The 14,987-nt window shown below is 37.8% G+C and overlaps 1 protein-coding gene across 1 annotated transcript in view; it reads right to left on the minus strand.

Moving 5' to 3' along the window:
* Positions 1-14,987, minus strand: part of LOC139719719 (uncharacterized) — a 146,498-nt gene that overhangs the window by 73,897 nt on the left and 57,614 nt on the right. Inside the window, exon 2 of the mRNA XM_071631113.1 lies at positions 1,432-1,655. Coding sequence (XP_071487214.1) covers positions 1,432-1,655 — 224 coding nt within the window. The remainder of the gene's footprint in view (positions 1-1,431; positions 1,656-14,987) is intronic.

Raw genomic sequence — 14,987 nt, forward strand, 5'->3', positions numbered from 1 at the left:
GGTATAAATGTGCATATGGACAGTTTTGAATAGCATACTGTTTGAATCTTGAAATAACATGTTTTCATCAGATATTCATGGAAACAATAAATAAAATATGTTGACCTCTCCTCTGCCAGGACGGATCTTATCCACTGAAAAAGAATTTCTGGTGACAGTTACATGTAAATCACAAAACAAAAGGAGATTAGCGTAACTTGCACAATTTTATTGATTACACAATACAACATCAAAGGATATCAATTATTTACAAAGTAGAGAAATTGATAGAGAGAATACTAAAAATATAATTGTGATTATCATCATATTACTACCTGGTACTATATTATTATCATTCATTCCTATAACTATCTGCTTAATCATCATCATCATCATTCTTGTCATCATAACGATTATAATAATAATAAAAATGATGATGATATAAATAATGAGAAATAAACAGTAACAATAATATAATATGATTTCATAATGAGTAGAGTCACTAGTATACATCAGATGATATGGGCACAGTAACAAATCATCCACACACGACCCAATAAAAATCAGAGTGAGTTTTACATCTGCGAGGCTAATAGGGAGCTTTAGAGTTGCGATGCGGACGCTTATTTAAAGACGACAATTGCATTGATAGTTCTCACTCGCTGTGTCGCCTTGCAAAGGTGCTTTAGATTATGTGGAAATGCAGCCTATACAAAGTAAAATGGTGCCCCCATGTGATCAGTGCATCAAGTAGCTCTCTGCATTGTGAATAAAGTGGACACAAAAATGGCCCAGAATATATAGTGTAAACTCAGAAGATGCAAGATCAATTTTGATAAGCAATTTTTGCACAAGTGCAGAACAGGTTTTCTTCCTCTGAGCATGTGCGTCGCAAAATCTAAAGCTCCCTAATGTGACTACGACTACCTTTCGGGTTTGACAATGGATTGTAATGTACAAGTCATCAAAATACTACTCATGTCTTTCTAAATATTGAACAAAATTTTTGAACCAATTCTCATGCAGAAAGTCTGACATGAAGTTGCAGCAAACTCTACAGTGGTTACATTTTTTCCTAATCACACTATACTGATCCATCTTTAAGCATGAACACAAGCTTCTGGGGTAGGTAATTGAGAGTCATGGGGGGGGGAAGGTACATACAATCTTTAGTATCAAAATGATAATGAAATTTTGATTAACAATTCTAATCTGCATCCTATCATTAAGATTGTTCCCATGGTTACGACATGGTATCTCACTACGAACACAGAATTGGCCAAAGTCTACACATCACATCAAGGGCTCTGGTCTTTATTAATCCTTTCACGATCGCCATCTGAATTTGCTGCTTGTCATTACATATGGCAAGTTACTAATGGCAAGGAGTGACTTCAGGTCTCTGTCCTACCATAAACAAGGCAGAGCATGAGAGAGTGAATCCGTACTCACTTCTAATGAATCAGCTGCTCTACAGTGAATGTCCTCGTGGAGAACGTCGTACTCTTGCGATCCAAACGAACTCCACGGCAACGGACACATATCGGTGCTTGGCACGCGGCGTCCGTAATTTGCATTCTGGAGACTTATCAATGTCCCCGCAGGGCATCGGATAATAAGGCGCTCATTTTCACAGGCAAATACAAAGTGAGTCCTTAATGTGCTCATAAAGAGATCTGTGTAGAAAGAAAGCAAAGAAGGGAGGAGACAGAAATTAGATACATATTCACACAAGAGCATAGAACAATTCAAACAAGCTCAAAATCTGTGACTTTTATCAAAGTCCATAAAAGATAGTTTTAACAATCATTTATCACATTTAGTAGCAATTCAAAAGCTAGTTAATAACATGTTGTGACAAAGATCATTGGAGGAAATACAGAAAAGATATGAGAATAAAGACATTTGACAAACAGATATCATAGAGATGATATTTGAAATAATGTACACATTAGAATCTGTCTGCGTAGCAATGTCTTTAAATGGGCCATTAGGTCAAATTGCCATTACTCTCAATGACATTTGCATCCACAACAAAATAAAATCAAGTAACCAGAATAATGAAAGCTTTACTGCAAATGGACAAATGAAGGAAAATTATGAAATATTACATCTTCACACATTTTTACAGAACAGCTCTTTCAGTCACACGATCACTTTTGTAATATGAACAGACAAGTCCCACCATTCTTCAAAATCATCACTAAACTGCCCTCTTAAACATGACTTTAGGAGAACATTGCTTTAATCTCACACTGAATTACCTTAGAGCTGCAGAGTAAGAGGAAGCTACTGACAGAAATTGCTGAATTATTGACAGATATTGACTTTCAAAACCACTCTTTATGAACAAACCATAAGAAGAATTGTGAAGTGATGACATCATCGCCTGAATATTTTCATAAATGTGTTTTTGCGCATATCTTCACAATATGTTTCATCTTAACACAGTTTCTCTGTATGTTCTGGGTCCTACTTGAGTGACTTTACTGTTTGTTTGGTCTTATTTGTCTGCCTGTTGCCTGCCAGTCTGTCTGTCTGTCTGTCTGTATGTCTGTCTATTTCTCTCTCTGTCTGTCTATTCAATTGCTCCCTCTCTCTCTCTCTCTCTCTCTCTCAATCTCTCAACCTCCCCTTCCATTTCCGTCACCAAGACCACTTCAAACCGACAAACCTCATTTGTGTCGCATTGGGGGCAGAGGTCTGCGAAAGTAATCGACACATCGCAATATATGAAATGGCCTTATTTGGGTAAAGGACTCAAAAATTTAATGCTAATATTTAGACTCATGGTCAAATATGGATGAGGAGGGATATAGTGTTATATATTAAGACATCTGGACTGGAAGTATCATCAAACACTTAATAATAAAAATAACTAAAAAAATGATGAAGGCAAGTGTATAAAGAAATTGTTGCATATCATCGACAACTGGGAGACAGTTTTGTCTATGACACGCCCTTTTCTGATAGCAATGCCATCTGTGGACCAAATTTCATGAAATGACATTGAGCGGGTTTACATGAATGATAAGGACTGTCAAAAAAAGAAAAAGAAGAAGAGGCAGCCAGTTCACTCTCGGTGACTGATGGGGATAGGAGTGGCCCATTGATGAAGAGATCAAACAGGAAACCAAGTCTGGGCTTGGAGAGGGAGTTCAATTTTGAGAGCAAACAGTGCACAAAGGCGACACAAAATGGAGACACACTGACTACTCGCTATTTTTTACACTGACATACATAAGAGTCTGGAAGAAAGACTAGTCCTCACTTGGCTTCACTTCTCTCTACACCCCTCCCAGTCAATAATGAGCCCTATTTGAGTTCATTTTCGCACACTGCCTACTTCGCCTCTCGTCAATTTGTGGATGAACCCAAGCTCCGACTATCTTTTCCCCGACTGAATTTGCCGCGATTGCAAGTTCCTTCAATTAGACTCAAACAGGATTTCCGAACTCCGTGCCAAGGTACAGTAGGACAAAATTAATGCAATGTGATGAAGGTCAAGTGCAGGTAAAGAATAGATGAATCATCTATCAGAAACATTTTGCAAATGTCACTCTTAATTTACAGTAACACGCTAGTATTGTATGTTTACTGCCACGACATTATGTAGTACGATTTAACAAGGGGAAAAGGGGAATAGCTTTAAAGGGATTGTATAGTTTTTGTTGAGACTTAACTTCAGATTTTTATCATTTTTTGGTGAGATAGTGAGAAACCTCTTATGAAATATGAAAGAGCATGTAATTCCATGATGATTTCAACGTTTATTTGATGAAAATTGATTTTGAAATGGCCGAGATATCCAAAACAGAGTGATCCTAATAAAGTGTGGGACCCATCTTTTACTACGATCGCTTTGTTTTACTTTGTTTTTGGATGCTTCAGTCACTCCAAACCCGATTTTCATCAAATAAACTTTGAATTCCTCTTAAAATGGTATGCTCTGTACTATTTCATAAGTGTTTTCTTGGTATCTCGCAAAAAAGTTAAAGCCCAATTTTCAATTTTCATCTCCACTAATACTGTACCATCCCTTTAATAGACAACTTGAGCAGTAGATCTGTCTAAGACATCCCACTCACATTCAGACTTGATGAAAAACTTTCTTTAGATGTCAATGTTGGTTTAGAGGAGACATAATGATAACACAAAAACACAAGGATGTACCTAAATTTTAGCAAAATCAAATTCATTCATGAGTCCCGATTTCTCTAATTCATAAGGATTTTTTTTTTTTTTTCAATGAACGTACATGTTTACTTCAGTTCCCCTAAATTCAAGATTATTTCAAGTCTGATAGCATTGCCCTTGCCTTTTAAAATACCAGTACAGCTAGGTCAAGATACCCCAGACAAACTTTTTGGCACCTCACTCTAACTCCACATATTTGGGAGAAACTTCTCCTTACAATAGGCCTGATTAGTCGGATTAAAGGGGAAATCCAGTCCAAATATAAGTTAGTCTGATAAGAGTAAAATATTACGAGTTCAATGGTAAAATTTTGATCAAAATCAGGTGAAAAATAAGGAAGTTATGACAGTTTGAAGTTTCACAAATTTTTCAGGAAACAATTCTTTAACGGTCAATATGAATATGCAAATGGCAAAGTGAGCATGTCATACCCTAACAACTTGCCATATATACTAGTAGTTTGTACATAAAATTTGGGAAATTCCAGTTTTTCATTCAAACGCAATTATGCCCATAGGGCTCAAATCCTGATAGTATCTAACTGATCACTATTCTGAAGTTATTCAACAAGGAATAACATCATATTTTCGACTTCAATGAAAGAAACATTGAATTTTCGTCATTTTTTGTACAAGGTCAATGGAAAATTGTGAGGTTATGACATGGTCAGCTAACTCATTTGCATATTCATATCTACTGTACAAGAACTGTTTTGCAAAAATAAGCAAATCTTACTTCCTTATTTTTCATCCAATTTCAGTTAAATTTATACCACTGAATTTGTAAGATCTTACTCTTCTTTATTAGACTAACTTATGAAGAGTTTGTTTGCAAAAACCGATAAGTCCATTTTTGAAGATTTTGAAGTACGGTATCTGTCATAAAATACAAAATAATACCTTTTGAATGATATATTGGTCACTACGCATAAAGGTACATTATTGAAGTTATGGTCAAAAGAAGCAAAAATTTTCTTATTTTTCTCTTTATTTTTCTTGACCTTTCATCGCAAATATCTCCATTTGGCAAATATGGACTTATCGGTTTTTGCGAACAAACTCTTCTTATTTTTGGACTGGATTTCCCCTTCAACAGACCACTGAAAGAGAAAATGGCAAGCCATCATCAGCTGCACACATCTGAGCATACAAACACTTATAAAACAATGATTCTTTATATGCCTGGACAGCTCAGACAGAAAAAGAACAGGAGTGAGAGAAAATGGGGAAGAAGGAAAAATAGAGAATGTGGGTCTCTCTTATACTTCAGTGACTGCAAGACAACTCAGGATTTAAAGTATGAGGCAGAAAATTCAAAATCTGTTTTTGTGTATCCCTCCACGCTTTGGACATGATCCCTTATGGACATTTGGAAATTATAACTGCAAGAATTGAGTAACAGTAGAAACAACTTAAGTACAGCCAGATTCACCATTTTATGACAGTTGCCTCTTGAATTGTAATTGAAATTTTGGCAAGAAAGTTTGTTGTAAACCACTTCATGACACAGGGTCCCTGTTTGTATTCGATGGATGCCTCTCCAATTCCTAGAGTTGAGTTTCCAAACAGTTTCGTGTAAACTGCGTGAGATTGAAACAGAGAACTGCACCATGGAAGAGGCATAAGTCATTAAAAAACCCACTTCTCCTTAGTTACGTTAACACGCAGGTGCCAAACTTGAAGTTTAGGTCGAAAACTTAACTGTCGATGATCAGCTCCACTCGTGAATTTATGATGCGGGTTCACACGCATACCTAAACTTTAAGTTACAACTTACCAGCGAGCCCCACTCGATGATTGGTACAACGGAAGTGCAGAGTCTTTGCTAGATGACCTTATTCCCATACAAAATAGCGCAGCGAACGAGACGCGAGGTTCATGCTAACTCACAAGCTTGTTGATTATTGCGTCCACACGGAGTGAACTACGATTGGGGACCCCCCGTGGCTCGTGGAGAGAGCGTGAACCTTAAAATGTCTCGTGGTTCGAATATTCGACTAAACTTTAAGATTGCTAACTTTTGAGTGCGTCAACACGGTGCTAAACTACAAGCTAATCATGGAGAGTTACGTTTTCGACCTAAACATAAAGTTTAGGAACAGCGTGTGAACCTACTTTAACTATTGATTACACCCATTCAAACTCTCATCAATTGCCTATTGGATCCAATAACTCTTAGAGCCAAAAAGGGTATGGTAACTCAGCAGACATCGAACAGTGCTCATGCTGTTCACGCTCTTCAACAAGCGATACGTAATATCACCGTTCCCAGCAAGCACTGTCTTTTTCTGTCCACTAGGGTAGCATTAATCAGCCTAAAGGAATGTCACCAGTAACATTTTATACCGTTGGGGTATGCCCAGGTATACAGACTGCTATTTGCACAGGTGAGGCGAGACACTGTCTACCTGGTGCAAAGGCAGCAGGGTCCCTAGGGGAATCAGCAAAATGCTTGGGAAATGTCACAGAGGCGCAATTTTGTATCACACCAATGTTCGGTTCTCTCACTCTTCTGCCATTCAACACTGCTTGCCTCTTGGCTACTACCTTTTAGCTATTCTCTCTCCAATTCCTCTCTCCCTCCTTCTTTTTCTCCCCCCCCCCCTTCCCTCCATCTTTCTCTTTTCTCTCTCTCTCTCTCTCTTTACATTTCTCTTTCTTCTTTCTGTCTGCACAGTATAAACTTAGAGGTAGACATTTGAGAAGAAAGTTACTTCTACATGAAATCTCACTCAAATCGAGAGTGAGCAGTTTGAATTCCAAGAAAATTTCTACTGAGGTCAAAAGAAATGATGTTCAATCAAGGGATGGGAACTCAACCCTTACCATATCTCACACAGTATCCACAGAGAAACTCTTTCTGCCACAAGACTATAACATCCCTTTTGCACGACTTCTCACCAGTGTTGCTACATAAAATACAACTCACTTTCCCATTAACTTGTAACATTACTACTACAAAGATTATTCCCCGAGAATTTGTACATGAGTCAAAGATATCATGTTCTTGCAAGACATGGATACTGTAAAACGAGGAATGTTCAGGTGCATTATAATTTTGCGGATTTTGCAAGAACCAAGATTAGCGAAATTAAAATGCATATAGTTCTTGTCTAGACTATACACATTGAATGTTAAAGGCAACTCACAAAAATTTCATGCCGCAAAAAAGTGTTTTTACAGTAATAGGAACTCCCCTTGGGGAAACTGTCTATTTTTGACATCTCCCTCTAAAATAGAAAACTGACATTATGAAACATCAATCTCACCAAAACCTGTTACCAGCACATGTCATGGAAGTCTTGTTTGGCTTGAGTCTTGATTTCAAGTCATGCACCAATGTCCCTTTATGAAACAGTAACCATTAGGGTACATAAGGTGCATTCGCACTGGTGTTAAATATCATGGTAATTTGTTGTCATCATTCTCACTGAAGAAATGGATAGATACTGGTCGGTCCTGAGCACTTCATTATAACGGCAGTCCACTGTATCATGGTATTTTGGTTAAGTGTGAATGGTCCTATTGCAGAGCTACCAAGTCTCACGCATTCTGAGTGAGACTCAAGCATTTAGGGGTCGTCTCACGATCTCACGCATGACACCCATTTTTCTCACGCATCGGGCAAAGTCTGCAATTAGGGCCCATAATAAGGAGCATAGCTCAAAGGATTAAAGTGATAGTCACAATTGAAGGTACGTTTTCCTTTTGTCTTTCAAAATAAGTCAAAAATAGTCACCTGATCGCACCATTAAGAGCTAAAAATTGGGGGGGGGGACCCCCCCCCCTCTACACCCTCGCTTGCGCGCACATTCGCTCGCCGAGATGCCGAGTTACGAAAATCTCACTCATAATTTTTTTTTTTAACTTGGCATCCCTGCTATTGTCACATGAACCTGACATCCTTGAAGTCATGTTTGGGTGTGGAAAGTCCACCGTTCAACAGGAAATGGGTGTCTGAAGCACATCTGGTCTTTTCTGTAACTTTCCTTATAAAATGCTATTCGACAGGCTTTTCTTATGAAAAAAAAAAGTTTGTTTCAAAAGTACCAACTGGGTAGATTAATTGTGAGCTCTGAATATGTTTAACACACAAACTTCTATCTACTCATGGTCACATGGGCTAGAAATGATGAAATTGACACTAAAAACTGTTTTATTCTTTTATGTGTAAGAAGAAACTTTCTCATGTTCTGCCCCCATGATTTTACTCACAGGTCAACTAAGGCATGGAGTGGCATTCCTTTTTAAATGTCGTCCAGGCAATTGGCTTTAGTGTGAATGTATCACTGTACGCTCACTTGGCAAACAACATGATATGAATAAATGATGCTTTCCCAGAAGCAGCCATCAACTATGTGCACATTCAATAGACAGCTCAAGCCCCTTACACTCCTCACAAGATGATATCAGATTTGCGTGGGTTGAGAATGAGAAGGGCATTAAGGTGCCTCAAACACTATGGCTTTAGTAGCAACTTAACGCCATTATCATTCTCAACCGACAAATTTATGTCCTCATTTTCTCTTTGCTTCTGGATGGAATTCTATCAAGATAGGTTTCACATCCTGCTGATGATTCCAAACTCTTTCTGCATCTTTTCACGTTATGCATCTGAAACATTCGTGCCTCCATCACAAAAGCAAAGAAATGAAATGACACTGCATCTTCAGATGAATTTGTGGCTTTCACAAATTGCGCAACCATCACCATGGCAACAGACAAAAGGATGCACGAGGTAAAAGCAAGAGTGTCAAACAGTCACATGAGCAAGAGGCCCGTCTGCTCTTAAGTCAAACCAAGCTCTCCCCTATGATTGAGAGAGATTTCATACCCAATTCCTCAGAGTATTCAGTGGACTTTGAGCTGAATAATTCAAGAAAACCTGCACCATCTCGTCTGGCCGGGCATAGCCAGGTATTGAAGTACATGAAGATTATATGAAGTGAATTCCCAGCGGCCATTTTTTTGCAGATGATGGGGGGGGGGGGGGGGGGGGGGGTACGACAGTGATGGGTAGACTTACAATGCAGCTCCAAGCGGAGGAAACCGTTGAGACTTGACGCTCTCATCAATCAATAATTGACACGGCTTCCCATCAGAAATGCACCCCTCTGATGCCCAATTTTGTATACCTGATCATATCGGGGCACTTTCTGGATAGTCTGCAACCCACCTGATTCCATTTGTGACACAATACTCCCTGGGTGAGAGGCAAAAGGGCGCTGGTGCAAGTAATACATCTGCCTGCAAAACGGCATTTGGAAATTTTAGCCTATATGCAAGTAACTTTCTCACACCTGTGCAGACAGCGTAAGAGCGGCTCCTAGGAAACGAGGCTTGCAGGGATGCAGAGGTGCCAATTTGCAAGAGTTATCACATTCTGTCTTTAGAACGCATGAGGTTGTGATCAGACAATATTTTGGTTAGCATTTCAATTGATCAGACAATATTTTGGTTGGCATTTCAAATTCAGAAAAAAATTGCCTAATCAGACATTATCATCATCATCATCATCATCCCCAAAACCAAATTTAGTACCATTTTTATCATCACTATAATTACTAATATCATCATCATCAATCATCATCATTATCATCAGTCATCATCATCATCAATCATCATCATTATCATTACCATCATTACTGCATTTCCATTCTTTACATCACTGTAATCATGAGATGTACTGAAATCAATGATAGTGGCAAATGCATCACACATATGCATCATCACAACAAATACATTGTCACAACAATGCCATTAATCAAGCCAAATCAAGTCATTTCCAATTTGTCATTATCAATATCATAATCACCTCATGACCCTCTATAATACATCAATGTGGGAAAGAAGGTTCATCCAGCTGTTCAGTTTATCTCGAATGAGCTAACAATTGCTACAGAGTAGTAATATGTGACTTCACTATTAGGATAATGGCCTGATAATATTTATGTTCAATCATCATTTTCTGCTGGATGGCATCTGAAAGCAAAGATGATGTTGAAGTCAAACTCTTGTTGTCCGTTTTATTCAAGGCAACTTGCTATTCTTCGATAATTTTGTTTTTCATAATGCTGTCTTTAATTAATCCTACTGCCTATGAAAACCTGGCATATCAAGTAGGTCCTATAAAGTCTGTGGGGCTTCTAGCATCTCTTAGCCTAAGGAATGGATTAAAAAGAACTTTATAATAGCAGAGAGACGAATGGAGCAACAAAGACAAGATCACTTCAAATGCCGCCAAGTGCAGTATGTTTTGATTGCTTCACAAATAAAAGCATGTAAAACATGCCTTCTCATATCTTCTTTACCTAAGGCCCTGCAAATGTATTGCTCTTGTAAACAGTTTTAAAGTGCTTGGCAAATTGGATGCTTGCGGCATTTAGATGACATTTAAAGGAGCATGGGTCCCTACTACTGGACTGGTATCTCAAGACGCTTTACAGCGAATAAGAGTCTAACCAGTATGACTGACTGCCAAAGTCTTTCACTGATGACCATGTTATTCTACCTTACTTCAGCAGATCCAAGGGGAAAGATACAGATCATGTTGTTAACTATGACCTCTAACCACATACATCAGTCATTTGTGTTGGCCTTTGATCCAGCTGTTGCTTCTAGCAATAACAATTTCATCAGTCCCTTGTTACTTCCACTCTTGCAACTGAAAGAATTCAGCTGTTAACTGGGCAAACGTTTAAAGACCCAAGCACCAGTCCTTGTCACCAAGTGTCTAACATAAAGATACTAATTGGTCAAATCATGATCTGAAACAGTCTAAAATGAATTGCATTACTCATATTTTTCCTGTATTTCCTGCAAAGCTGACATTGTATTCCAGTTTCCTACAGTGAGATGATAGTCTAATGACCATTTTAGACCAGCAAATTTCAATGGGTGCGAACGGGTGCATCATCTGAATTTCTTTGGTCCAAAATGTTTGACTGCTCTTGATACAATGCTGAAGTACCATTGAAAACTGGCTTTTGCACTGAATGACCCTTGAATATCATACAATATATGTGCATTCAGCATCACTTCCAAGAGTTTTCCAGCCAGAAACATGGTTTTGAAATCAAAACATGCTTTCTGTTTATCATTTTGCAATAACTGAAGTCGTAATCTCATACTATGCAGTTTTGAAACATGATTTGGAAATGCACTGTTGAAGTGAGATTCAAAACCCAGTTTCATTAGAAACAATGTTTTGAAAGTTCTGACTGTTTGACTTCATTGGCAGAGGGACAAGCTGTGCATAATAAGATGCACAGCGGTACAGTCTGAGCTGTGTTACTGAGTTTCTTAGTAAGCTCTATACATAACCTTTTAATAATGTCTGAAATATCACATTTGATGCATATTTGTGGGTCAGATGTATCATAAAACATCCTACCATATAAAAATTATGCAATAAAGCCCAAAATGTAAGGAGATATATTCATTTTTCTCTATCAACCATAACTGTAGACGGTTTAAACTAAAAACATTCTCATTATAACTATTGTTCACATTTTGTGTATCTAACAATACTTAACATTGATTATACTGATTTAAATTTTTACATTGCTTTTTTTCTATCCCTAACTCACATTTAAGAACTATTTTGAAGCACTAAAGCTGGGTTTTTTTGTTTCATCTGCAAATGGTAAATAATGCCTTTAAAAATGCAGCCCAAGTTTCTTCAGAATGTGTAGCAGTTGAGATATTCTCCCTTTAAGTTGTTGTGTAGTATTTTTCTTTTCATTTTTTTTTTTTTTGCAGGAAGGTGGGGGGGGGGGGGGGATGTGATTGTTTGGTCCTCCTAAGGGACCGGTCCTACAACCAACTTGGCACATTCCTGCCATGTTCTAGTTCAAGTCCCCCTGAAGGCTTGTGATCGAAAGGAACCAAACAACTGTGGCATGGAGGCGACCCATGCCTAGCAGGGTCAACTCAATTTGGATATTTAAATTGCTTCTGCTAACAGATGCAGGACCATGGGGGATTGCACCCTCACTTTAATGCCAGTAATGTTTTTTGGTCTCTGAAAAACCAATAATGCTCTAAATGCAGAAGTAAATAAACTTCACAGATCAAATACATGTAACCACTGCTATCAGTGCTCATACATCTATCTGCCTGATGATTAAAGTGGCTTTCGAAGCAAAGGACTCACTTGTCACATGGACTAGATTATCATATCCAACTTTTTGAGTAGTCCGTCAATCATGACTTCAATATGAGCAGGGTGCTCGGTGATGTTAAGACCAGATTAACCTAACACCATGCACAAGTGAATGTCTTGTAGACCCGCAATGATTTATGGATATTTGAAGAAGAAAAAAATGAATGCGTCCTACTACAGAGATAACTTTTAATCCCACTAGAAATCAAAATACTAATATATTATTGTAACTGTTGAGATAATTTATCTATGATATGTATCATCACAATCATTGCCACACAGAGGACTGCTCTGCAAACGAGTAGGGCACAACTTTCTGGTACATTTACAGGTTGTACATTACAGAAATATCTATCATTCTAGGTCAGTATAAGGGACCACTTAACATTTGAGGTTATAGGGCTCTATCACCTTAATCACATTCGCAAGTCAGCATAAATTGATGATGCAAATACAGACATAGCAGATCATTAAAAAAAAGATATATATATAATATATATATATAATTTGTAGCTTTCTCACTGTGCATATGTGACCGTGCATCACAAAACGAACAAAAAGTCGCACACACTAATTTTGTGTGAGAACTGAGAAAAGAGGTGAAATGGGTTAATCTAGCGGATCTTGACTTTTTTATAATTTCTGAAAGAGCAAGTCTTCTTCTTTCTTCTACATTGTGCTAAAATTTGAGATCATTAAATGGGCAGGAAAGCATGTTTTTAGCAGTTTATCTCGAGCATTATTTGGTAGAATAGTGTGATAAGGTGTGTCTTTTCATTTCTTAAAAACCTTGTACACACTCTTCACTTTCAACTCTAATAACTTTTGAAAGGATGCTGTTGCTGCTTTGAAAATTGGCATTAATTATGGACAGAATGTGTTAATAAGGCATGCTCAATTTAAGTTTAATCTGATAATCCCTTCATTATTGTTACTCAAGTGGCTTACATCCTGTTTTTGTCCCATTCATCGCACAGCCAGCACGGCTTGGTAAAGATTAGCGCTTGAATAGACACTGTACTTCAGAGCCTCTTTTCTCAGTTCACACTTTTCATGAGTGTGTGCTTTCTTTCCAATATTTAGATAGGTTAGGAGAGTCCATTTGATTTGAGTTATAGGACTACATCATTTCAAAGCTTAAAGTCTGCTCTTTCAGAATATGCTCTTAACTAAAATTTCATGTCTGGCGACATTGTGTGTGTTTTGTGGTGCAGGGTCACATATAATCTCACACAAACCCCTACATTACTAGAAAGTTTAGAAACTCACTTCCATCACATTTTCTCTTCCTTTGCATGAGTTTGCAGTATCCTACATCAAAGACTACAAATCATTCAATACTGAATAGTAATTTCCACCCACACTGTTACTGTAAATACCAGGTACCTCACTTCTCATTAAAGCATGTGTCAAGTCAAAGCTTGCAGAACATTGTAATGCAAGCCTCATGTACAAGCATATTACAGATCCAAAAGTAATAATTACATTCACACACACACACACACACACACACACACACATACACACATGCATACACAAATACATGAAAACACTGATAATTTGAAATACAGTATTCATACAGTCATCTCTTTGTATGCAATTAAAGTATTGTTTGATACCTAATATACAGTCTCGCAGACAATGCCCTGATCATGGTATCAATTTGTACTGAATACAGATAGATACGTGCGTCTCCCTGTCATGGTTCTTTTAAACAATCAAGAGTGGGTTGAATTCTGGCATATATTACAGCGTAAAACAATAAAGCAAAAAGTGAGATAATCCATCATTTTATGATAAGTGGAATCTCAGTGACTACATTCAGATGCGGTCTGCATCTTCACGAGAGGTTAAAAAGAAGAAAAAAAAATAGGGCAGTTCAGGAGCCCCAGACTAATCGCAGTGAGCAAATATGTGTCTTGCGTGGATTTCAGAGCACGAGCCTCACGCACACGAATACCTTGCCCACTTGGACAACATACACCTGTATATAAGAAATATGCATGAACCTCACCACACAGTGTCCATATGTTTTACGCATGGTCGATTCGAGTAATGGTGACATATTTCATAAATTGATAACTGAAAGCATTTTAAGAATTGTGATGCAATATTGCAGTTTCCTATCAAATATTTAGAAAGACTGCATAAATATACAGAATGCTTTAAATGTTTTTTTTTCTTATTTTTTTACCCAAAACACTCCAAGTGGAGGAGGCAGAGCAAACATGAAGGACATCACTTCATAATTTGTGAATGAAAACTCTTGTGAAGCAGCACTGCTGACATATTTGTGTGTTTTTTGTTTGTTTGTTTGTTTGTTTGTTTGTTGTTGTTTTTTTTTTTGGGGGGGGGGTTAGGGAAGAATAGGGCCTATATCCCTCCTCTGGAACAAAAACTTATCAGTTGGTACTGTTTTGGAATCTTTTTAATGTGAACATCTCATATCAGTTTCTCATCTCACTCTTGTTCCACACACAAGGTTTACTCTATCACAATGAAATTTTAAGTGCGTGCAGGAATCAACATCGTACCAATCGACTCGTCAATATCGCCAGTTACCTGTGACAAGTATCACCTAGAGCTATAGAATGATATCTTCTTCCAGGTGAACATGCCAGCATAACTCCAACAAACTGCATATAAAT

The sequence above is a fragment of the Diadema antillarum genome, unplaced genomic scaffold, assembly GCF_040938485.1.
Source record: "Diadema antillarum isolate AM-2024a unplaced genomic scaffold, OU_Dant_1.0 scf00000114, whole genome shotgun sequence".
Lineage (NCBI taxonomy): Eukaryota > Metazoa > Echinodermata > Echinoidea > Diadematoida > Diadematidae > Diadema > Diadema antillarum.